At 47.0% G+C, this 24,571-nt stretch overlaps 1 protein-coding gene and 1 non-coding gene across 7 annotated transcripts in view; one reads left to right on the top strand and one right to left on the bottom strand.

Annotated features, from left to right (window-relative positions):
- Positions 1-1,875: 1,875 nt before the first annotated feature.
- On the bottom strand, positions 1,876-1,962 carry LOC146597503 (small nucleolar RNA SNORD60). The gene has a single exon (XR_014895485.1). It is a non-coding gene; the product is annotated as a small nucleolar RNA SNORD60 (small nucleolar RNA).
- Positions 1,963-2,453: 491 nt separating this feature from the next.
- Positions 2,454-24,571, top strand: part of TRAF7 (TNF receptor associated factor 7) — a 37,002-nt gene continuing 14,884 nt past the window's right edge. The window contains exons 1-5 of one of the 6 annotated variants that reach the window (XM_085301900.1): positions 2,454-2,566; positions 17,616-17,734; positions 17,987-18,044; positions 19,159-19,250; positions 24,000-24,116. In XM_085301900.1, coding sequence (XP_085158026.1) covers positions 17,654-17,734; positions 17,987-18,044; positions 19,159-19,250; positions 24,000-24,116 — 348 coding nt within the window. In that variant the 5' untranslated portion in view covers positions 2,454-2,566; positions 17,616-17,653. Of the gene's footprint in view, positions 2,567-6,293; positions 6,430-16,216; positions 16,389-17,615; positions 17,735-17,986; positions 18,045-19,158; positions 19,251-23,999; positions 24,117-24,571 lie in introns of those variants that run through there. The other 5 variants (XM_085301901.1, XM_085301902.1, XM_085301903.1 and 2 more) reach the window with 5 other exon arrangements.

Below are 24,571 nucleotides of genomic sequence, written 5' to 3'. Positions count from 1 at the left end.
ACTCTTCTCCTGAGGTGCCAGGCACTGCATGGCCACACTACCCTGAAAGGCTACAGGTAGTCTACTGGAAGGGAAAAGGAACCAGCAGTATACTTCTAATACTCAAAAGTCATTGCCTTTCCTCTTTCTAGCAGGGCAGAAGCCTTGCATCTTGCCATCTTGAAGAAAAAGCTGACAACTTTCACCTTCCTTCTATAGTGTGAGAGCAAAACCAATTAAGTAGTATATTTAAATAGGAAAGATTTAAATGCTACCCTTTGAARGGCTTTAAATATGCCTGTTGGGAGCAGAAACATCCCCACTGTATTTGTGGTATTTCCCAATGACACACCTGAGACTCAATATCCATCACTACCCATGACTAGTTCCCTGTATGCCACTTGTCTCATAAGGCCTGCATACTAACCTTGCCTTTAAACCCCCTCTTCAGACCTTTTTTGGCATCTTTTTTACAGGGGCCTTTACTGCCACCAAGTGATGAAGAATTGCTAGTACATTCAAACAAGCCTAAAGGCTCAGCATTACAAGCACTTCTAGTTTTTGCTGGCTCTTGTTTACAGCTTTTGTTTCATTCCTGTTAATAAAATTTTTTAAAATAAACTTTGTGGCTACAGTGAAATTTGATTATCTCACATGCACAGCTGAACTACTGAATCAAACAGTTCTGCTCATTCTTGAACTTCTCTAGACCAAATTCTTCCATTACCAATAYGGGTTCAGCTGTTCCAATGCAAGCAGTCAGAATTAAGTGAACATAGAATACAGTTAAACTGTAGTGAACATTTTGAAATGTTGCGGTTCTCTAAAATGAAGTAGAAATAGTAGAAACAGTCTGCAGGTACCCAAATTGAAGGCTTAGAAGTAGCCTGGGGTTTTATATGCCATTTACATGTATCTCATGGGATTTATCAAGAACAAAAATAAAGCTCAGCAAAACAAGTTTTCAATAAACTTTATTAAAACTTAAAGCTGCAAAATTAACCTTATACAGAAACCCAATTGGAAACATAGCAGCAAACARCTGGGAAATAACAGTATCTAAGCAGCTTGTTATAGTCCCAAAACTGCTAATTAGTACCAAGGACTCCCAGATATAGATTAGAAAGTATCCATACAACAGTCTAGTACTAGTGTCCACATGCACTGTGAGAACTGCTCCCTATGAATTCTTTCACTTACCACATTTTTGCATCCACTATCGGCCAGTCCTTTTGCTTTAAGCTACTTTCTCATTGATCACAATTGCTTTTGACTCCTTGTACTTTGGGTAGTTTYGCAGCTGCTTCTTTTGTGTTTAGAAAACTGCCCTGAGCCCCAAAYTGCAGAAGATCAAAACGAGCAGTTCAGTGCTTGATACAGCGAGCCTAGCAGAGCTCTCTTTTTGCCTAGTGCATTTTTAAGGTGCACGCAGTGCTGCATCACTTGTTTTGTCCTACACTTCGCTTAGAAAAACAACTATTTTGATGCCACGAAGCAGTTACTCCAGCCACAGCCCCCTCACTTTCACGTGCCTTGAAACCCACGCGGGCTTTCCCTGCAGCTGTAACTTCCCCGAAGGAAGCTTCCAGGCGGGGCGGGCAGTCACCCCGCGTGGTTCAGGACCGCTTCCCAGCGCCGTGAGCTCCGGACAGCGCGACGATACCGCGTTTTACCAGCTCAACGCCACGAAGGAGTCGCCGCCGCTACCCGGGCTCAGGCTGGGCCCGCAGGGCGGCTGGCGCCAGCCCCGCTCTCCGCTGCCGCCTCGCCGCCCCTCGGGCCGCCCGCGGCCGGCGCCCGCCGGTCCCAGCCGCTTCCCGCCGCATCCTGAGGAGAGAGGAGACGGCGCGGTGAGAGCGGTCCGCGCCGCCCGGCCGGCCCCGCCGAGGCTCCCTCGAGCCTCAGCCGCGGAGCGTCAGCAGCGGCCGCGGCCGCCCGCCGCCCTCAGACGAGGTGTCAGAAGGTCAGTGATCATCACCGGCTCGACCCGACCCGACCCGGGCCCGGCCCGGCCCAGCCCGGCCAGGCCCCGCCCGCCCATCCGCCCATCCGCCCGCCGCGCCCGCTCACCTCGCCTGGAAAGACCGGCGCATGCGCTCGTTGGAGCTTTTATAGGCTGCCCCRCGTCGCCATTGGGCAGGCTCCCTCCAGGCACAGCCAATCGCGAGCAGTTGGGGTGATCGCCATCCCACCTCTCCCGGCGCTCATTGGCCTCTGCCACGCCCTCGCTCCAATGGCGCCGCGCGGCGCAGCGTGGCCCGAGATGGTGGTCTTCTGCCGTCCGATTGGCCCCCTGGAGGAGGAAGAGCGAGGCCAGTAGCAACAGTGGTTGTAGCATAGACTGACCGGAGACGCGCCAATCAGCGCGGGGCGGCGAGGGCTGCTGGGAAGTGTAGTCCGAACGTCACTAAGGCTCGGCAGGAGCCGGCGGGAGGCGGGAGGGCAGGACTACAAGTCCCGAGGAGCGCGGGGCGGGGGGCTTCCGGCCCGGGCGGGCAGCGGAGCTCCGAGCGGAGCGGGGAGCAGGCCGGGGCCGCGATGTGCCGCGGCCGGGCACCGGCGCTCCGGCCGCCGCCGCCGCTGCCAGGTGCGAACGGGGCCGGGCCGGGGAGTCGGGGACCGGGGGGAGCCCTGGGGGCCCTGAGGGGGGCCGGGCCGGGGGGTTGAGGGGAGCCGGGCCGCGGCCGGGGCCGGGGGGAGCCGCTCTGAGGAGAGCCGGGCCGGGGGCGCTGGGGCTCGGCGGGGGCGGCAGCGGGGCCGGCGGTTGCCCCCGCCCCGGGAGGTGCCGTGACGGTTCCCCCGGGCTGTCCGGAGCCCTGGGCCCGCCTGGGGCAGCGGGGAGCTGCGGCCCGCCTGGCAGCACCGCCGTGCTTTCGTCCTCCCTCTTCCCATCCGTTTTGATTTTTTTTTAACTCGGTGTGGGCGTCTGTGTGATCTTCGTCACGCCAGGGAGCCGGCGTGCCTCCTCCTGCGTTGCACAGTAAATCTCGCCCGCGTCTTGCTTTCCTCAGCCAGGCTGCCTTCCCTTCGCTGTGTGCTGTTTGATAGACCTCGTTGCAGGGCACGTTTAGTTTTGTCGCTGTCTGTTCTGCCACTTGTGAGACGTGGGACACATGTTGCTCGTGCCTCTCTCTTGATCTCCGAGTAACCTCATTTCCTCCTTGCCTTGGGTCTGCGACTTACGCAATATAGGACATTTCGTGGTAGATTTCTGTAACTGCCTCATGACAATTACACATCTCTGCTCAGAGCAGACAGTAAAATTGTGCTGTTGTCCTTTCAGCTCAAAATCCTCTTTACTTCTGCCTWATTCTCCTGCCAGCTTGTAGCTACTGTTCTTCTTACAGACTTGCTGTCAAATGCTTTTATCCTATTTGATCCATGATTTTGACCTAATGATCCTGTTGTGCTGTGTGAAACGCTAACATGTGAACTTTCTTTCAGCTCAACTTGCTTTTGAGGTAAGGTGCTATCAAAGACAATGGCTCAGGCAGTCTTGTCTGCTGGAGTGGATGAGCATGGGAAGAAGGCTTGGTATAAAAAGTCAGCAGAATTTGATATATGTGTAGCAAGCCAAGTCCAGGTTATTGTAATTCTTTAGGGCAGGTAACTGTGTTGTGAAGAACTCTGGAATAGCACTGTGTTTTTTCAACTTTGAAAATGTTACCAAACACTTTGTTTCGACYGAAGTACTTTAATTTGCCTCCTTTGAGTTCTTGTGCAGTTTCAAGGTGGTGATATATTCTTTTCACCCTATTCTGAGTAGGTAGTGTTCCCATTAAATGGCTGTTGCATTTTGGCTTCAAGCATCTGTCTGTCAGTGGAGGCAGTGATTCTTGCTTAGAGCTGTAGTGACTGTTTGGTSTGTTTGCAGAGGAGAGGGCTGTCTGAGTGAAGGATGATTCCAGAATGCCCTTGCTGAGAGAAAATAGCATGAGAAAGTCAACTACCTCTGTGACAGCATCCCTTTACCTGGCTCCCTGGGAGCCTGGTGGCTCGGAGGAGATGCACTGTGGTGAAGATAACCCTCTGTGGAGAGGTGTCAGTCCTTTTCCAGCCCTCGCTGCCAGAGTAGTGGGTTTGCTTAACCTCCTTCTCATATACTCCTTGCAGTTGCTTTTGGACAGGGATCTCCTACCATCTGTTTTACATGCATCCATTTGCTCTTGCTAAAATAAATCAGTGTTTTTCTGCTGTTGCAAGGCAATAGCACTGGAGGCACTACCAGAAATTGTTGCTGCGTTGTGTTGACTAGCGTACAGATGTCTAATAACCAAGAGTCCAAAGAGCTGACTGTCGTGAYTGAAAAGAGAACAGACAGTGCTGTGGTCAGTGCACACTTGGGGCATGGAGGGCCCAAGAGTTCTTGGGATTTGCTAAGGGTCATGAAGAAAACTGCAGGATCAAGGAACTGATCCACAGTCTGCCAGGTCCTTCTCCAAATCCTGGGGTCCCCTGCACCCTGCGCACTGCTTACTCGAGTAAGGCTGAAGAAGACCATGATAAATCCAGCCGTGATGATACAAAAAGTTCCAGCTTTGCTGTTTTGTTGTTTTGTTCAGTGGGGAGCACTACAGCGTGCAGCAAGAGATCACTTGCAGGTGAAACTGCCCTGCAGAAAGAAATGCTTTACAGTGAGGGAGATTAAATTTTACCAAATCAAATGGAGTGACCAGATTATGTGGTCAGGGAATGCAAAAAACTTCACAGATAACACCCAAATATGAATTTTCATGATGAGATTGATTGGACCCAACAAGAGAATCCTCAACCTTTTGTTTTCGGACAATCTGGTGTTCTGATTGGTGGGATCACATGGAGATACCAGCAGCTTTGCCAGCATAAGGGTGGTAGCAGAAATRGGTGGTGAGAGGGGCTGGGCTCATGGCTGCCCTTCTCTCTGGCYGTGCAGCCTTTGATGGTCTTATGCCACTCATGAAGCCACACAGGTGAGTTTGTGTCACCTGGCTGAAACCCTTCTGCTGTAAACCTTTCCCTTCCTGGGGGCCCCCAAACACAACAGCCCAGTTAGAGCTGTAAGCATGGCCTTGGGCTCAGGGAAGTTATTGAGCCCAGTGTGATTGTGTTTGTGCCTGCTCTACCCTGTGATGAACTGCAGCAGAACTGACTGTGCCTTGTTTGGGGCTGATCCTGAATATTTTGCAGCTTCAGGTGACTTTAGTTTGCGTTCAGTGGTTAGTCACCTCATGGGCTGAACATTTGCCTATTGCGGGGGATCCTACTAGCCCCCTCTAGCCATGAAGATGGTGCTYCTTACAGTGTAATTGTACCTGCCTTTCAGATTGTGTCCATCAAGCTCCTCTGAGCCAGGAAAAAGGCACCTGAGAGAAAATCCTGCCCGGCTTTGCTACCTGAATCCTTAGATTGTGCGGACARAGTCTTTCAAAACTCTTCCCTTCCCTTTTTTAGGCTGTTGTTCTTCCCTGGATTGGTGGCACTCCTTTGCTGTGGGCAGGATCAGGCACATATTGGGCGTGTCCCCTTGCTTATAGTGTTGGGTCAGGAGGATGTAGCAGCTGCCTGGGGCGAGGGAGATGGGCCTGATCCTTTTTCCAATTTTGACTCCAGTGAACACGAGGATACATGCTGCCGCTCTTTCAAGCTTAGCCACACTCCTGGGAGCTCAGGGCAGTGGCATCCCAGCATAACCATTTCCAAACTGCCCATTCTTTGCCTTTAGCATTCCCTGAATTCTGAGCTTTGACCGATTTATGTCACTGATGTTAAGAGTGAGGTGTAATAAATGTGGGAAGCTATGTGGGGGAACGGGGCCATGCAGTGCCCTGATCCTGGGAAAGTTTTGTTTTTCTCCTGCGTGCAGCAGGTTTCTCAGCAGTAGAAGTCCCCCCCTTTCGATGCCTGTCCTTCAGGCAAGCCCTGCTCGCTGGCCCAGGAATGCTCTTTCTGTTTGTGGCAATTCTTAGTTAACCAAATTTCCCTAGATTGTCCCTACAAACAGARTGAATTGCTGTTTATTGGACTGCTGGATATCATGAATAGTCTGGGAACTATCTAAAGAGGCTGAGAAACTCAAACTCCCTTTTAAGCGAGTGATGGCCAGTCCTACCCYTGGATATTTCCATGGTCAGGGGAATAAATCTGTGTGCACTAAGAGTGGTTTTTCTTTTCTTTCTTTCTATTTTTTTTAACTAGACTAAATCTCTTTAGTCTCAGAGCAACTAGGGCAAAGCTGCGAGACAGCACGGGGATTGGCTGAGCTGTGGGATTTTCCAGCTGAATTTACATATCGCCCACTGCTCTGCATGCCTTTCTGTTTACATCACTTAAAAGCAATACACACTCATACAAGCACACAGATAGCAGAAGAGACATTTTGACCAAGTAAATGCCTGCCCAAAACTTAAGGAACTTGATCATGGTCACGTCTTACGAGGCTTCACTTCTTCATTCCTGCTTGAACAGCCGATGGTGAGTTTCCTTCAAGGTAAAGTGYTCCTCCTGGGTAGCGGATGTCAGGAGTGTGGCAGCAGTGTGCCCAGGCAGATCAGTATTAGGTGGTTGCTGTGTTTTAGTAGTCACTGACAGTAGTGAGGGAGGAATAATTTTCTTGTCTGGATATTAGTAAAGAAGCARGATGAATCTGAAATCCAGTCCCAGYTTAGAAGTGGGTACCTGTTGCCTGCAACTAGCTGGAACTGCATTATGCTAATATTGTGGTGTTTCAAACTGACCTTTGCAGGGACGTGGTAATGCTCGACTGTACAGCAACCCAGAAATGTAGAAATGTCTGTCAGAAACTTCTAAACATAGCAAATGTTCTCTTAGTTTGTTTCTGGTAGTCTTAGAAATGCAAAATCCTCAATATTCTATAAAGCAAGCGAAGTTTGTCAGAGGAGGTAGTATCTTTCACTCCCCCTYCCTTACACCCCAAGTCACAGCTGCTGTTTTTACACTGGGGAAGTAATGTAAACACAGCTTTCCTAGTGGGTTGTTAGGTGGTTGTGGGACATCGTATCATGCCTCTGTCTGAAAGCTGTCACTAGATTTGCCTTGGTAAAAATGTCCACATCCACTGGCTTCTTCAGGAATTAAGGATTTACTGTGTGTTTATCAAAGGGTGAGTGTCATTAGTTTGATCATATTCTGCCCAGCCTCTCTGCTACCTGTAAAGTACCACAATTTTCTCTGTTTCTCAGAGGCTGGTTAACAGTTTCGCTGGCAGTAAATGATAGCTGTCTTGCATTGTGCTCTCATGCTAGTTCTCAGWGGAAAAGTTCCAAGAAACTGTACAAATAGGAGCAGATGACTGAAATTTACTGGATTTTTTTTTCTTGTGAAGAAACTGACACATTTCAGATGGGTCTTTAAAATGGTCTAATTGCACCCAGAATGAGAGCACAATTGTGTCATGAAGTTTCAAAGCTGTGGAGGGTGTAGGGAGAGAGTAGGGGAAGGAAATGAGACTCTGCATTTTGAATAATGATTATGGACTCAGATTTCTTATGATTTTAATTTGGAAGAATCCTAGAGTGTTATAGGATGGATAAAYCAGGCCAGAGAAATTCAGCCACCCCTAAGACAGAGCAATTTAACGGTGGCAGTGCACCACAACTGAGGAACGAAGTAGAGAAGAAACTTTGATTTGAGCCCACCAGAGTGATCTCAGGAAGGAGGAGTGCAGCAGTTGAGACCAGTCGTCTTCTGCCTTTCCTGGTGAACTGCAGTGTTGTTGGTGACTGCTAAAAGCTACGTGCATGAGCATATTTAATGGTGCTTAAGTTGTTTCACAGACCAGGTGGAAGATGGCTTTTGAACTTTGGTAAATGAGCAGGGACTAAGGKGAGGGAGGGTGGGTTAGTTTCTGTTTCTCGCGGGCACCTCTCCCTGCCGCAGCCTTGGCAAAGCGCTTGYGGCTGCYTTGTGCAGGACGRAGGTGAGGGGTGAGCAGGAGGGTGCAGGAGCTCGGTTTGTACAGTGATTTTCTATGTGAGTTCTTGCTAATTCTAAACTGATCAGCCAAGATTGAAGCCTTCCAGGCAGAAGGTTTTGCTTGCTCATGTACAGTACTGCCAGGACTGTGGTTTGAATGAATCCCTCCATAATCCAGGCTTTGCTGCTGACCTTGCATGCCGTTCAGTCCCCTGCCAGTAAATAGTGCGGAGGGATATTTTGCTATTTTCTTCCCTGGGTTGTGATAGTATTTGTGGAGAGCTCTGAGCCTCAGCAGTGCCGTCTGCAAGCTCTGTTGCGCGTTTCTTCCGGGAGCCCTTGGCCATTTCCATCGTCATCATATTTTTTAAAAGAATTGCAAGCCTTTCTCCAGAATTCCCGCTGCAGGGAAAGCTGCCCTGCCACTCTGACAGCACCGCCTCAACCAGCCTGCCAGGACTCGGGGTCTCAGCAGCCCCTTGCTCCCTCGCTGCTGAGCCAGGCTGAGGAAGGCCAGTTAGCTACCAGTTCTGCTCTGATTTGTGTAGGTGACTATTCTTAGCTTTTCAAGCATGATCTTTTTATATCATGACCTGGCTTTGAAGCCATGACTTGCACACAGGAGAGGGCCATTACCCTCATGACAGGCAGCAACAGGAGTGGGATTTTGTTTTGCTTATTTTAACAAATCTGTAATGTGAAATTCCCAGAAAGGGCCTGATCTTTGAATAAGCATGTGGGAAAGACTGCAAGCAGTGAAATGAATGCAGCACTGTAATTTTAGGGCTGATTCTTAAAACACTTCTGAGTAGGGGCTTTGTGTGTAGGAACTCTGAACATGGCCATTTCCCACAGTCTGGGCACTCTAGTGGTAACTGCGTGAGAACTGAACTAATGCCAGCCAATCTGAGGTTACAGGGGTGAGCCGATTCTGAAACATGGTCTTCGGGGCCTTCTGCGTTTGAAAAATAGTGTAGTAGGTAGATGTTTCCAGGTTTCCTAAAATGGAAGGAAAACTTCTTCAAGTATGGCTTTTGTATCATGGAAGCCAGTGGACGCTGGCCTCTGCTCTAGTTTGGCTTTAGATATTAGGAAAAATGAGATGCTTTGTTCCACTAAAACAATCACTTTTGATCCAATTACAGGCACATTTCAAAGTTATTCCTTCAGTTTTAACATCAAAGCAACTAGTTGTCCGTCCCAAGGACTCATTACCCTTTAGGAAGAGGAAAGCACTTAATACAAAATGATTTCCCTTTCTACGCTGTATTTGCACAAAGGAATGACAGTGTTCAAACAGCTGTCTTCCCTCAAGCTGTTGRATGTGCACTTTCAGCTCTGCAGTCATTTCTAGTGTTGGTAAAAGTAGCAGCAATTAAAAATATCACTTTTATTTTTATTGATGACAGCTCTCTACAATCATGGTCTCACTTTTAGTAGCTCAGAGAAGTTTGTATGACTTTTAAGAGCAGTGTAAAAACTTGTAAAATATAAAAAGACCGTTTCTGTTCCACAGAAGCAAAACCCTACTCGGTGGAAGTGTCATGCTCTGTTGGTAAGRCTGAACTGTTCGCACTTCATATTCTTCTTACGCTGACTGTGCGTGTCAGTGTGTGCGGCTTGCGTCACTCCAAGAGCGTGAGGAATGCCTTCCGGGAGCGGAGCGTTGGTCTGCCTAGCCACTGTTCTGTGTTCAACAGCTGTGAAAGGGGGTGCTCTTCAGGAAGCGCGCGTGAACCTGGGTGCTTTCTACGGTCCATTTGCCTCGTATCCCCCGGCATTYACAGAAGCTGGATTAGGGATGTTGTAAGGTACATCCCCGATGAATCCTTTTAATATCCGTTTGTGGAGCTATTAGTTGAAACCTTTCTGAACCTGTTGTTGCTTGTCCCTACGGACTACTGTGGCAGCAGGTTCCAGAAATTCACTATTTGCAGAATGAAATGTTTTCTGCTACTTGTTTTAAATAGTCCCCTACTAGGTTCACTGAGTGTCCACTAAGCCTACTGTTGTAGGGTTGGGGCAATAACAGTCATACATTTAGTTTATTCACAAGCTTCATGATTTTGTGAATCGTGATCATGTTTCTCTCAGCCAAAACTTCCAAACTGAAGAGTCCCAGCCTCTTTAATCTCTCTTCAGAAGGCAGTAGCTACACGAACTTTCCATGAACTTTCTTTAACTACACTGTGTCCTTCTTAAGATGCAAAGATCAGAACTCTAGGCAGTGCTCAAGATACAAGTATATCAAAGTTTTATGTGGCACCCAAATGATACCCTCTCTGTTGTTTCTTGATGATGCCTAACATTTTGTTGGCCTTTTTGTCTGTTGCTGCCCTCTTACAGATAATTCCAGATAATCATCAATGAAGACTTGAAGATCTCTTTCCAGCATTGGACTACTGCACGGAACGTTGTATAGGCCTTCTTTATATTATCTTTCCCTAGATGCATTGCGTTGTATTTCTTCTCCATAAAAGCTCATCTGCAACCTTTTTGTCCCCTCAGCTTTATGAGGCCTTTCTGGAATTCCTCACTAGCAGCATGGTATTTGATTACCCAAAAGATCTTACTATCATCTGCAACCTTATCATTATCTACTCTTTTTTCAAAGGTGAATGAAGATGTTGAATAAAACTTACTCAATAGTAGTTCTGGAGGAACCCTTGCAGGGTGTTCCCTATCCTGACAAGTGTCCATTGAGCTCCACACTTTGCTTCCTGTCTTTCACCTGTCCTGAGAGATGTCTTATCTAATGACCTACTGTAGCGCTCTCACATTCTTCTGGCCTGTGTTTTCAGAGTTGGACTTAATGTGCATAGTTATCACCATGTTCTTTAAATCCTGTTAATGAACTTCACAAGTGCTTATGAAGTGAGTGCTTTTTCTCCCAGAGACACTGACTAGGAAAGCTAAAGAGACTGTCCCATGGTTGCCTCTGTAGAGCTGTGGAGAGCTGACGGTTGAGCTTATGAATTTTGTTGCATTTGTGCTTTGGTCTGAGATATTCTCTTGCAGGTTGCTATGGGATGCTGAGAATCAGTTCCTGGATAGGAAATGTGGGTTACTGCAGAAGGACAAGGCAGAAAGAGCATGTCCAAACTGGACCTGACTTTCCTAGCTATGTCCCTTTCCCTAGAAGAGTCCTTGACGTGCAGGGGAAGCGGACATAGTCCACCCCGTTCTCAGCACCTACTTTCCTTTCCCTTCTGCCCTTGTCCCATTGAGCTGGGCTATTGCAGCAGCACAGTGCTTTTTTGCTTTTGTAATAATATTTCCCCAGAGATGTGCCAATACTATAAAGAATGTGTAACCCGGGCCGTTCTGGTTGTGGTGTTGTAAGAGGAACAGAAGCTTGTGTCTYTTACCGTAAAATACACAGACGAGGCAATAAGGAAATTCGTGTCATTTAAGACTTGTTCCCAGGCAGAGCAGGATAACCCCATGCCTGCCTTTCTCACAAGGCAAGCTGCATGCATTGGCTTCACTCTCTAGCAGCTAAACAGTCCTGCTGAGTACAATTTTGCCAGCCCGGCAGTTTCAGCAGGGGTGCATAGCCTTAGAGACAACTTCAATGAACTGGGGGAGAAAAACGAGGAACAAAGCAGACCTAGGCCCTGTAGCTGACCTTTATGGGCCATTGATTGCATAAGGCTGAGCCGTTTGCGGGTTTCTTGGCAAACAGACATTCTGCAGTGTAGGGCATTGCATCTGCCCTGCACTCCCCTGGAGTGCCACATTTTACCTAAGGGGATTCACACTGTGCCTGTCTTGCCCYCGTGAGAATATCCAGAGCACAAAGCCTAGCACTGTCATTATGTCTGCAGTAGTGTGATTCCCAAGTTAGGAATTGGCTCCAAAATAAGGACCAGGCAACATGGATCTTTTTTCCCACTCTCTTTTTTTCTATCAAAAATGCTGAAGTTGCATGTGAAAAAGTTAACTCCAGGCAAGGAGTCTGGATCATAGGCTAAGCCAGTCTCCAGACATCGGGGTTCATGTAGGCCTCTTCTGTTCAGAGGGACAGCCTTATGTTCTTGTGCTGCCTGGCTACATAAGTTCTTTCAACAGTTCTTGGCCTACCAGAGCAAATGCAGCTGTCTCACTGCAGCTATCAGGATGTCTCTTCAGCCCATTTTGCAATAAGCCATAATTGACCCTGTAGAGTCCTGCACAAGAAAATCAGGAAAATGGTTCCAGCCATGGGGGCTTCTGACCTGCTGCTCTACAGAGTTGGCAGAGAAGTTCAGGGAGCATCTTTGGATGCTCTGGAGCCCCTTTGTATTTGGTCATCTAAGAAGAACTTAGCAACACAAAGAATTCTGTGATTTCCAGCAAATTTTAGTTCTATTTCTAAGTCATGGTACATATACATTTTTGTAACAGAAAATATTTGATACTTTTGCTGTGTTGTAGATCAGCCATCATCTGCATCTCCTCAAATTGATTCAGCTGAGCTCCTGCAGGCTAAACAACCTTGTGTGTGATCAGTGCTGGGATAAGAGCTGCCCAACGCTAGCACAGCATGTCATAGGAAGGAGCACGGAGTGTCTGGGAAGGGTGCTCATTCTCCTGGAAAGATAACACGGGGTAGTATAACTGAAGTGTTGGGTTGCCAAGCCAAAGTTCAGAAATCTGATGGGGATTTTTGCAAGAAATACCGGATTGTAAGAAGCTGGTATTAATGTCAGGAACACCATCTCTTTTCTGCCTCCTTTTAACTTCTTTGATATCAGTTGGAAAAGGCCTTTTTCAATACCTCTGGGAAGTGCTGGAGATGCAGAGGGTGTTGTCAGACGGTGCTCCAGAAAGGTGTCTGCTCTGTTGAGACAATTTTTATATATGATGGTCACAGAGTTGGGCTGAAAGCAGATATTTGTGCAGTGACTGGTGTTCTGCAGGCTGGCTGATATTCCATGCAACATTTTTTCCATTGTTTGCATTCCTCTGCTTACTTTTCGGAGCAGACGTGAAGCAGGCTCCCTTCTGCTACTTGCAGGTAGGTTGCTTAGCTAAGCTGCAGAGCTCAGGGCGTGCTTATAAGCAGAGTGGGAAACCCCTGTATTCCAGCCCATGCTCATTTTGGATTCATTCAAGATGTGTTGAAATCAGTAGGCATCTCACATCCATTGCAAGAAACAGTGAGACAGTGTACATGCATTTACTAGAGAGGTGCCTGCTTAATGCCTTAACCAGTTCCATGACTTGCTGCATTACCCTCAGTGAGTTGCATCCCAGTGAAAACCTCTCTTATTCTGCACAAACATTTCAAAGGCAGTTATTTAAAGGGTCATGAAGGTACATCCTTGACTGGCAAACCAAAAGTCACTGTTTGCAAAAACTGAAGTGTTTGTATGTCACTGTGCTTTCCATCTGGAATAGATACAAGGGATGCTACATCTAATGGTATTACAAAAACTATTCAAACTATTAGTTGTCCTCATTCTTGTTTTTTCTATCCCAGTGTGCTCCATGGTGAGTGCTTTCCCATTGCTTTTTCAAGTTTCCATATGTTCTGTTTGAAGAGAATACCCGGAAAGGAAGAGGATGAAGCATTTGCCTGAATCTGAAGACAGCCAACAGTCCTCCGTAAGGGCAGGCTTCCTCTGCTTCCCTGTGGAGATGGTTGCTTGCTTTAAAACCTGTCAGAATATTTGATATGCCAGTTCTCTTAATGCTATCATGATGGAGTATATCACTCCCCATCTCTTGTGAGTGATGCTGGATATACTTTGTCTGGATAGAGGCTGCCAAAGTTCTCTGAGGAAGGAGTCGTGAGTCCGTATCCTTTCTGAAATGCAGAGCCCTTCTACCTCCACTCTGTGTGGGAGGAAGATGGTGCTGAATCCTTTCTCCAGAGTAGTAATCTCAACAGCTTCATGCTTACCAGGCCCTGTCCTTCAAATCAAACACCACAGTTCAGTCACTGAATTCTTGTCCTCTGCAAAAGCTGCAGAAATCCCACCAGGAGGAAAATCCATCGAACCAGGTCTCAGCCCACAGGCTTAGTGTTGTCTACCCTGGCCACACTGCTGCCAGTTTAAGTCAAAATGATGATAAGAATGAGACAATGTGATTGTGGCAGTATTCTGCAGTGCAGGGTGCACCTGTAAAGTCCTAAAGGCTTTATAGCCTGGAAAAGACTGGAAAGGGGGCAAATGTATTTGATTCTTTTTGTAGGTTGTTTTTCTAAGGAAATGAATCAGTTTATCAGCCTCTACTAAAGTCGTYTTAGGCTGTTGGCCAGCCTCATGCAGATTTGATGAGGAGGACAGTCTCCAAGGGATTGCATTGCCAGGAGTTATATCTATCTGCGTTAAGAAAAGATTGGTGAGTTTAGCTGTATCGTCAGGCAGTAGGGAACCTGTATAGGAGGGGAACATCAGGGATGCATGCAAACGTGAGATAATGCAATCACAAGACACAAAATCGCAGGAAATGTGGCAGCAGAAGTGTCATCACTCATGGACCTACTTGTTTTATACATTATTTATTAGCACTGCATCACTGGCCCCAGCCAATGCAGAGACCCTTTTGTGCTAGGCACTGCATAGATACCCAGACAAAGATTCTTTGACCTTCAGAGTTTATAACCCAGACAGGCTGTGCAGAAGAAGTAAGCCAAAGAGACTGGTGCAGGGAGGAACCCGGCGTGCTCCAGTGGCTTGCCTGAGCTTGGAAGAGGAGAGGCTGAGTKGGGTTCAAACCTGGATCTCTTGTGGTCAAGGCCAGTGCATTATGCAAAAGCTTTGTCTCTCTCCTCTTCCCTATCACTTGCCTTCTCCCTGCTTCCTGCTATCTGTGCTCTGAGGAACTAATAAAAGGAGTAAAGGGATCTTGATGGCCAATGGAAACTTCTTGCATGCCGGAGCCCAGCTTTAAACTCGTCAGGTCTCCATAATGCAGCAGCACAACACAGCTTCATTCCTGCTGTTCTTGAGACTACTCCAGCAACTCTGCTTAGCATCTCCTAAGGGAAATGGCTAGTGCAGTGCTTTCAGATGCAGGGAAACATTATCCAGATCTCTCATTCTCTGTCTCTCATTCTCTGTCTTGCTCTCCCTCTTTTGGAAGGAAGGTGGGGTGCTTTTTTAGACTGCAGCCTTTTACAAGAGTTTGGATGTCGGAGCAGTGATTGTCCTGGCTTGTGTTGTTGCTGGAAACTGGCTGCCTGACAGTTACCTGATGAAGAACCGCAATGAACAGCGCAAAGTGCTGTGTCAGGCAAGGCTGAGATGTGGCAGCYGCTAGCAGAGCGTTGGCTGAGGACATCTTTTGCCTTTGCCTGAGTGTGCCGTTTGCAGTGTTTAAATTGTGCACGTAGGGAGGGACTGGCCATGCGTGCAGCCACTTTGCACCGGGCCTCTGCAGAGGAGACTGATGTGCTCTTAGACTGGGGTTCACAAAGTCCTGCGTGAGGCCAAGCTTTGCACCTGCGTTGTTTGATCATGTCTCCCTCTGAGCCTCAGTTTCCCTTTCTGTAAAGTAGGGAAATTGGTGATCTCCTTTATGAAGTGCTTGGAGATCCAGGACTCGTCTCCCTCAGATACAAAAAAGGCAATTGCTAGAAACACCCAAGACAGTTCACCTACCGAGAAGTTTAGAATTTGAGCAGTGTGAACTCTGTATATGAAAGCCTGGGCAAAGCGGTRTCCTCTCAGCCAGGGGCTAGAACCAGATGCATTCCGAAAGGGGCCAGGAGCTCTGCGTTGGCCTGTTGCAGAATAACTGCGAGGTGTTTCTTCCACAGCATCCTTTGCTGGCCGTTGTCTCTTGTCCTGCAATAGAGGATTTTGGTAGTGTTTTAGTAAACCATTTTTGGCCTGTCTATTCTCACTGCAGATGTCTGGTTTGTCTGTTTAGCCCTTGGACTCTGCTGCTGGCARTGAAAGCACCAAGATTTAACTATGCCTTAGACAGAAAAGGATCCTTTAATCAGGATTTTTCTTGAGCAGATTATTCCTGGAGTGCAGGGTCTCTGGCTCCTTGGGTAGGCTAGACAGGTTGTGAGGACAAACAACACCTTTCAGCTGCAAGGATAAAAAGTCAGCTTGGGAGGGCTCTGTCCCCTGCTGAATCCTTGTCTTTGGTGGAAACTTCTGTTGAAGCCAGAAGCACCTCCTTACGGCAGCAGAGGAGACGTGCTGCTCCTTCCTGCGGGAGCAGCTTTGATGCTGTGGCTCAGAAGTGGATTCCTTGAGAGCATCCTGTCAGATTTGCCAGGACAACAGCATAAATTCATGCCTTCAAAACAGCATCAGATTTCAACRGAGGTTAAAGAAAGCAAATTGTGTGTTTTTACAGATTATCATTGTGCAATCACTTGACTGGGCAAATTTGAATCTACTAAAATAGCGTAAACAACTGAAGAAGAGAAGTGGGCCCTCCTGACTTCTGAGGACAGATGGTTTCTCTTTTGGGTTCATGATCTAGAATTTGTGGCTTGTTCTGAACAGGAGTTGGGAGTGGGATCCAGAATCACAAATGTATTAATTGAAGTAAGTTTTCTTTCTTGGTTTCTTTGACCTTATAGCTTAGACCATGCTTGAAAGAACTCTTAATGCAAATATAACTAAATCAAATGTGGGATTTCTGCTCTCTCCTGAGATCYGTCCCAGGCTTTTGTGTTCAGCAGTACTATCTGGGGCTTTTGAATTAAATAGTAAAATTCCCACTGGCTTCCTCACAAGAACAGGATGAGGCCTGTATTAATCATGCTTTTGATTATAAGGCAGCCTTAATGTCTGAGGGTGCAGCGAAGTTTAGACTTTGGTTTCCTTGACTGGAAAYGCCAGGAAGTACTGCAAAGCCTGCCCCAGGCGACACAGTTCCCGGGGAGGTCTCCTTGGCCATAGCCCTTTCTCCTACTCCAGCTGACCTGTGGTGGGAGGCTGCCGAGTTTCCAGGGACCCTCTTCTGTAGCTGGGTGGTCTGTGAGGGAATCACAACCCCTCATGCTTCAGCAAAACCCAGTGGGATGGCAGAATAGGTTGTTTCTATTGTATGCTGAGAAGATGGCCTAGGCTTCAAAGCTGAGAGTGAACAGGCTCTCTGGGCCCTTTCCTCCAGGTCACCTCRGCTTAAGCTATGGAGTTAATGAGATGAGGGTTTTACTGGTGTAGCTTTACATCCAGAGACCTTCTCTGCCCTCTGCACCACACAGCTCCCTTTCGTGCTTTGTGAGAGGGGAATTTTGTCTGTGGTCTTGGCCAGAATCTCCTGTCTGCTGTTGTGCAGTCTGCTCCATGCTTACTGTTGTGGTCTRTCTTGGAGGTAGCTGCCTTTTAGGATGCTGCTTACTAATCACTATTCTGTGCAAAATATTTTGGGAAGCAACAGGTAATGTTTTGAAAGGACTGCCATATATTGCCACCAGTGGGATGCTGTCTTTCTTGGTGTAGTCTCCTGAGAAGTTTCATTTGCTATTAAAACAGTCCTACGCTTGTAAAAGCAGGTAGTGTGTACAAGTGTTCCAGTATCTGGGTGATCAAGTTGTCATTTTAAAAGATACCTGATATTATTAAAAATGCTGAATGCTCATCCTAGAATGATTTGAAGGGACATGACTCTGACCTTGCGAGTTGCTTCTGAAAAACCAAGCTTGTTTGAGTTTAGGTAAATACTTGAACTTAATGAACTTAATGCTGTGAGAGAGCATTCTCTGAGCCCTTTTGCACGGGGAAGTATATAGAATGAACTAACTCTCTCTTTCTGTCTTTCTGCAGAGCAAACTTTCCATGACTAACAAATGCTGGTCTAGATTATGAGCTCAAACAAGAACGCTCGCTACAATCGTTTCTCCAGTGGCACAACAAACATCACTGCTTCTGAAAACACTAACGGGGTAAGGCCTGCAGCTATTAGCAGAGGACAGGAGCTAGGACTGCTTCTCATCTTCTCATCCTTTCTTTTGAGAAAATGAAGATAGCTGCTGACAATTTCGTACTTTCTACCATGTTAAAAATCRCAGTATTCACAGGTGAAACTTGGGAATATATATTATATATGTATGGTTTTTCACCAATTCAAGAGTGATAACAAGCTTTCAGTTGTGCTGGACTTATACACACTGACCTTCATTCTGTCCATATTTCAGACAAGAATGGAAACAACTTTTGGGCCGGCCTACTCTGCTGTGACCACCATCACAAAGGGTGAGTGCATTTCAGGTGTGGAGCTTCTCCTCTCTCCCTGGAGAGCTGCGCGTGATTCCTCCCAATTTTGTTTGTTTGCTTCACAGATCATGAAGCTGTTGGGAGAATTACTGTATGTTCATTACAGACAGGTGCTATCTTTAGTATTACACAGCCCTGGTGTTATTTAATCATGGCATCTAATCATCAGGCATGACAGGAATGAGTACGTTCAGAAATGTCTTTACAGTGCCACTGGGAAGCCCTTCCTGAAATTAGGATARTACAGCAGGATTTGATACGCAGCTCAGTCCCAAATTCTATTTTTCCCTGTGACTTCCTGTACAATCATTGTCAGAGCTGAAAATTTCCATCTTCACTTTCTGCCTAAATGTGAGTCGCTCTGGACTCTTTGGTTAAAATCCCTATAGCTATTTTTAGCTCAGACAGGGGGAGTTGCTAGTACCTGCTCATTTTAAAATCTTGTGCTTTTTTCCTCAAAGCCCAGCAGGCAAGGAGTGAGTCTGAGCCCTGACAGTGGGATACATGTACGAAGATGTTTGCTTTCAGTTTGGAATAAAAATGCTTTTACTTTATTAAAGATAAGAAACTGTAACACTGATTTAGATATGGAAATGCACATCTGCCTGAGGGAAGGATTTGGATTACATTTGTACAGGACTTGGGACTCTAGATATTTCTGGACTCCTGAATATTTACATTTAAAATTTGTAAGTCAGTAATATGATCTTCATATAAATATTTCCAATTTAATTTAACCTGCTTCCCATGTTATAAAATATCCAGACCTCCATTGAKCTAAGCAAATTTTGTGGGTGACTGAGATGTATGGGAGTGTAAGGTTTCCTTCTAATAATTTTTTAAACCGATGGACCTGGTGGAATATTGTCTGTGCTCTTTTKGGGGCAAGCAACCTTCAAAGGGTTGCATACATTTCAACAAGCTATCAGAGATCAGAACAATTCTGTCTACACTGATGTATCCAGGTCAAAAACTGGAGTGGAGGAATCCCTAGTCTTTTCCAAGGAAAACTTAGAGCTGCAGGAACCCATAGCTTGGCAGTGGTACTGAGGAGCCTAAATCCTTTTTTTATTTTATTTTATTTGCTTTAAAGCTGACGGGACCAATACTTTTAAACAGCATCGTCGGACCCCATCCTCCTCCAGCACACTCACCTACTCCCCACGAGATGAGGACGATGGCATGGTAGGTGTTGGCAGGAGCCCCCCTCCTGTCCGGCTTAGCTGGTTATATCTCAAATGAGAGATGTCTGGTGCTCCTCCGGACTWCACTGCCTCCCTCATCCTTCCTGTGCGCTGCGCTGTTATCTGATGCAGTGCCAGATCTCTGCACCAGAGACAGATCCAGCCTCAGCAGTTCCCAGCTGTCTTCATGCTTGGAGCATTGGGGGAGCAGAGAGAGCTTCTTACCTGGGGCATTAGGTTGGCACTGCTCTGGTGCTCATTTTTGGACTGGCTTGAAATTTGTACATGATTACTAAGTCCAGGAGCTGCAAATCCCACAGGCCTATTTGTGTGGATGTTTCTGCCTTCTGTTGTGAGCAGTGTGCCCTGAGTCTACTCTTGAACTCAGGAGGAAGCAGAGTTGCCAGCAATATCTGAGGCCATGGCTGAGGCTAGGCAGCCTCGATCGTGACCTGCTGGATGGACAGCGCTGCAGTGCCACCAGCCCAACGGCACAGCTGGCCCCACAGTTATGACCAGAAAATCCCTTCGTCTTTCCATCTGCCCTGTGGCTTCTGACCACAAGGAGCAGGTCAGAAACCTACTGAGCAGGACATCTGGTGCTATAAACTACACTCAGCCCCTGGGGATTACATCAGTGGGGTCTTCTCACGCAAACCGTTCCCATGTCTCGCAATACCTTTCCAGAAAAGCACATKCCTGTTTTGTGTCAGGCTCCCTCCTTCGTTTCACACACTCCAGTAACTTCTTTTTTGGAGATTTAGTGATCTGACAGGTCTCATGGTTGGCTGCTTAAAGAGAAATTAAGATCAACTAAATCAATTAATTCAGTTAAATGAAGAACAGCAACAGGAAGGCAAACCTCAGTGAACAGACAGCACCAAGGCTTTGATCTTCTAGTGTCCCTAGTACTCCAGCCACATCTCATAACCACAAGCTCCTGTTTAGATTTAAGCATATGAGTAGATTCTTCATATTAAGCAAGTACTTGTAGACTTTGGAGTAGCCAAGGCTGCTTATCAGGTTACAAGATGCAGCTTCAGAGCCAGGGATAGGTGGATCATGGCTGCTGATTAAGTTAGGCACTGATAGAGACTGGGGTGGCAGTAACAGTATGGAGCTAYGACACTTCTTAAAATAAATTTGATACCAAATTGCAAAGAGGTTTGTCGTCAGCATCCTATAAAATTCCTTCTGTTGCTCATGGACCTTGCTGTGTTTTGTGTGGGTGTGTGTTCGTTTTTCAAAAAGTCCTTTGAATATTTGGCCTGTGTCCTTGGCAAATGCATCTTTGCATCACCTCGCTGACGCCATGGTCTTAGACCACTGTTGCAGCAAGCCCTTGGCAGTAGGCACTGATCTGGTGGACTGAATGCTGTGTTCACTGCTCTTTTCATGAGAAGTACAGTTGTAACAAATCAGAGGAGAGGATTTTTCAGGGGAGCAGGGCATGCTAAGGGCATTAGGTTTAGTCATGTCTGACAGTGAAGCTCCCTGACTGCTTTGAAAGCCCCAGTATGGCAAAGTGAGGTGTGCAGCCAAGAATAAGGGAGAGCTCTTCGAGGTCTTAGCCCCAGTCCTCTTGGACAGTCTCAGCCTGCTTTCCCTAGAGTGCTGAACATCATTAAGCAAAAATAGCAAGAGGAGTAATGACTGGTTCAGGAAGCAGCCTGCGGCATGAGGTACTTAAAAACCAGAAGCGCCACAGCCCTGCTCTGCCTGCCGCTCCAGACAAACTCTCACTAACCTCTTTGTGTAGCTTCCTTTGCTTTGTCAAGAAATAATCTGGGATTTCCCTTCCTGATCGCTAAGTTTTCCTTTCTCCAAAAGCTGCCAAAGACTTGTCAGCCATCATCACAGAGGCAGCTGGAGACGAGTCAGAGCCCTCTTGTGACTGCCCCCCCCCCCCCCCGCCGCCTTTTTCTTTCTTTTTAAAGCTTCTGTTAATGAAACCAAAAGCAGAGCAGAGTGTTCTGTATGCAAGGCGGGGATTATTAGCGTGTCTGCTGTCATCTTTCCTGMAAACGGTGCCACGTGTTCCCAGGCAYGCTCTGCCTACAGGAAACAGGAGCRAGTACCGTACTCTAGGTCTGGCTCCCCTTTATATAGTGGCTCCTTTTGGAGATGATATGGCAGAAAGGGGCCAGTTCTGAACTACATCTAAACACTACGGCTGAATATGGGGCAAACATACGCCAGTGGATGAAGAGCTGGCTGTGGCTGTCCAAAGTCTCATTTGTTTACAGGCAGCTTCGTCAGTGAACCAGAGGCTGGACTGAGTTATCTGCCAGCCACAAGTTATTAGTCTTCTATCAGAAGATGTTTGAGCAGCTCTATCACTTGGGCTGTTTGAAAATGGACTTGACGTTTAGAGCAGAAATAGCCCTGGCACAGCTGCAGAGCCCTGGGGAGATGGAGCCCTTCTGACAGATCCTCCCACTTCTGACCCTGGCCATAGTGCTGCTTTTTGGGACCTAGCCCCTGAACTCTGCAGGGCTTGGATCTGCAAAACCTGTGGGACAGCCCTGTGCTCGGGGCTTGGGGTGCGCAGGGGTGCCCTGTAACCTGGACGTGTGCCCGTACGGTGGGTGTCYTGTGTTCCTGAGCCCCGCTATTCTGTTTGCAATGCAAGTACACCCCCCCTTCTGCCAGCTGCTACATACATCTAAGGATAAAAAATTGTCCTTACCCTGCAAAGAGCGCTCATGCTCTAAATAGGCCAGGCTGGGACTGGGAAGAGATGCAGTCATTGACCCTGTAGAGCTGAGGACTCTTGGGTCAGCCTTGTTTACTTAGTAAAAGCAAAGGCCGCAGATAACGAGAGGGGCAGTAAACACGAGCACACACCTCTGCCGTTCAGTGTTGTCACTGCGGTCCCAGTGGAGCAGTCTTTCTTCAAACATCGGTTTCTCCCGTGCTCAGTTTACATCAGCATTAGCCCAACCAGAAGCCTGGGAACTGAGGCGGCCSTGTTGCAAGGCTGCGTCTTCTGCCCCTGCCTCCTGGAAGTGCTCTTGTCCCCCTCCTCGCACAGTGATCCACACAGGATGTTGCTSTTGGTAAAACTGCCTCCCTGCAGAGCCTGCCTTTGATGCTGCAGTCTTTGTGTCACCTCCAGAGCAGAAATTAAGCACAATCACTCCTGTTATTTTAATAACTTCTGTTACTAGTGGAGGAAATATTAAAATTAATGGATACATACATAAAATTGATTCACCTCATTATAACCATTCTGCCTTAAGGTTTACATATTTAGCCAATAAGCATGCCTTCTGCATGAAAAAGTTTTAGACTTTGGCTTCTAAGCAGATGCAGCATTTTTAAGCTACTATGATAAAAAAGTGCAAAGCAGAGCAGTGTGAAGAACCATCAGAATCCTAGACTGTTCCTCTTCTGGAGGCCAAGAACTGCACTTGACTGCGGTATATTCTCTTTCTAGGAAATATACCTTCTGAAGCTCCTCCTCTTTTCTTGCTGAGTTTCCTAGCTGGCCTCTTGTATCCTTTTTTTCTGTCCTTGGGATGGATGTTAAACATTTTCGCCCATAGCAAACACCACAAAATGCAGCTTGTGACTTTCAGAGAACATCAGGGAAAAAACTTACTGCTTGGCAGGTAGTGCAGGACAGGGATGACAGAGGAGGCTGAATCTCATCCTTGGAGCTTTTCTGGCTCAATTAGGCAAAGCCAGGGCTGGCCAGATCTAATGCTGGGGATAGTCCTGCTTCAAGTGGGCAGCCGGGCCAGCAATCTCCAGAGCCCCTTCCAACTGGCAGTTCTATGACTACCAAGGATGCAGGCTACAACCAGGCAAGGTACAGGTGTGATACTTGCAGATCGAAACAAGCTGGACAGTGGTCATCTCTTGATGTTAAACTTTCGAAGCTTGTGGCTTCATTCTGCCATTTCTTTGTCAGTCTATTCATTCTGTTCCTTGAAGACTTTTATTCTGAGTTTGCCAACAGAATCTCTTCTAGAGTAACCCAGCAGGGTGCTACAGGCTGTTGTGTCTGTTCTAGGCCCCCAAGTCCAATCCCTTCTTATTCTGAAGAGCTTGCTCCATTCTTGCTTTGACGTTAAGTTGCATCTTTGAGATGTGCCTCTGGTTAATATTCCAGGGGCAACATCCCCTCAAAGCCAATCCCAAGGACTCTGCAGCCAGTGTGATTTTTCTTGATTGGTGCATTCAGTGTCCACTTGGCTCTCCCCTCCCAAACAGGAAGCGACAAAGCAAGGCTGTTACTGAATTGAATAGAAGGAAGTCTCTACACTTACGCAAAGAAATTTGGCAGGAGTTAGATAGCGAGTGAAACAACAAGTGCTGCTGCAGAGATTATAGAAATTGCAGAACTTGGTGGCTGTCTCTGGGGGAGATTTACAAAGCTTTCTGTGAAGGATTAATTCTTCCAAACCATTGCTTTGCATGTAGCCACAGTAAGTATATTAACAAATGCACCTTTGAGAAAGTTACACGCTTGGCATTTAGATGTCAGCCTCTTTTAGTGGGGTATGTTAAACCCGAACGATGCCTCTGCTGTCTCTGTGTGTGGTGCAGTTTTCCCAGACTACTGGGAATGGCATGCAGCAGTGAAGCGTACTACTTCTGTGGACCATTCAATGCAGCTTGGCAGACTGGATGAACAAATGGAGCAGCAAATGGAGGGGGGATTGAATTTGGAGTCTCTGTGCGTAGGGTTCTGGAGCAGGGGAATTATTTGCAATAACAAGAATTGGTTTTTATCTTTTTGAAGCCTCCGATCAGCACCCCACGTCGCTCTGACTCTGCTATCTCCGTCCGTTCATTGCACTCTGAGTCCAACATGTCCTTACGCTCGACGTTCTCACTTCATGAGGAAGAGGAGGAGCCAGTAGGTATTTGGGATTGTCTCAAGGAGCAGGATTAGGAAGTTCAGTGTCATAAGAGTAATTTAATGGACTGTTGTGAGTATGTAGAGCTATCAYGGGCGTAGATTTTGGTGATGTCTGAGTTTTTGGTGAGTAGGTCCTGGCTGTCAGGTTTTAAATTTGGTTTTAATCTGTTTTTAACTTTTAAGCCACTGACTTCTGCAAGTTAGTTTGTTTCCTTGTGTGCCATTTCCCATGTGTAAAGAAGGGACAGTGGTGAGGCTCTTCTGCTTCTCAGAAAAGCTGTAAGTCTTTGCAAAGTCATGTGTGATCCCCCTGGCTCTGTTGCAGAGCTGTAGGGGGTTGCAAAACTTTAGGCTGCTGATCTAGCCCTAGACAGCAAGAATAACACAATTCTAATGATTTTCCACAATTGTAACAACACAATCGTAAACCCCAGGAGGGTGCAAGGAATTGT

Source organism: Rhea americana, unplaced genomic scaffold (genome assembly GCF_003343005.1).
Source record: "Rhea americana isolate MKP2758 unplaced genomic scaffold, rheAme1 scaffold_181, whole genome shotgun sequence".
NCBI classification, from domain to species: Eukaryota; Metazoa; Chordata; class Aves; order Rheiformes; family Rheidae; genus Rhea; species Rhea americana.
This window is presented reverse-complemented; position numbering and strand designations above follow the sequence as displayed.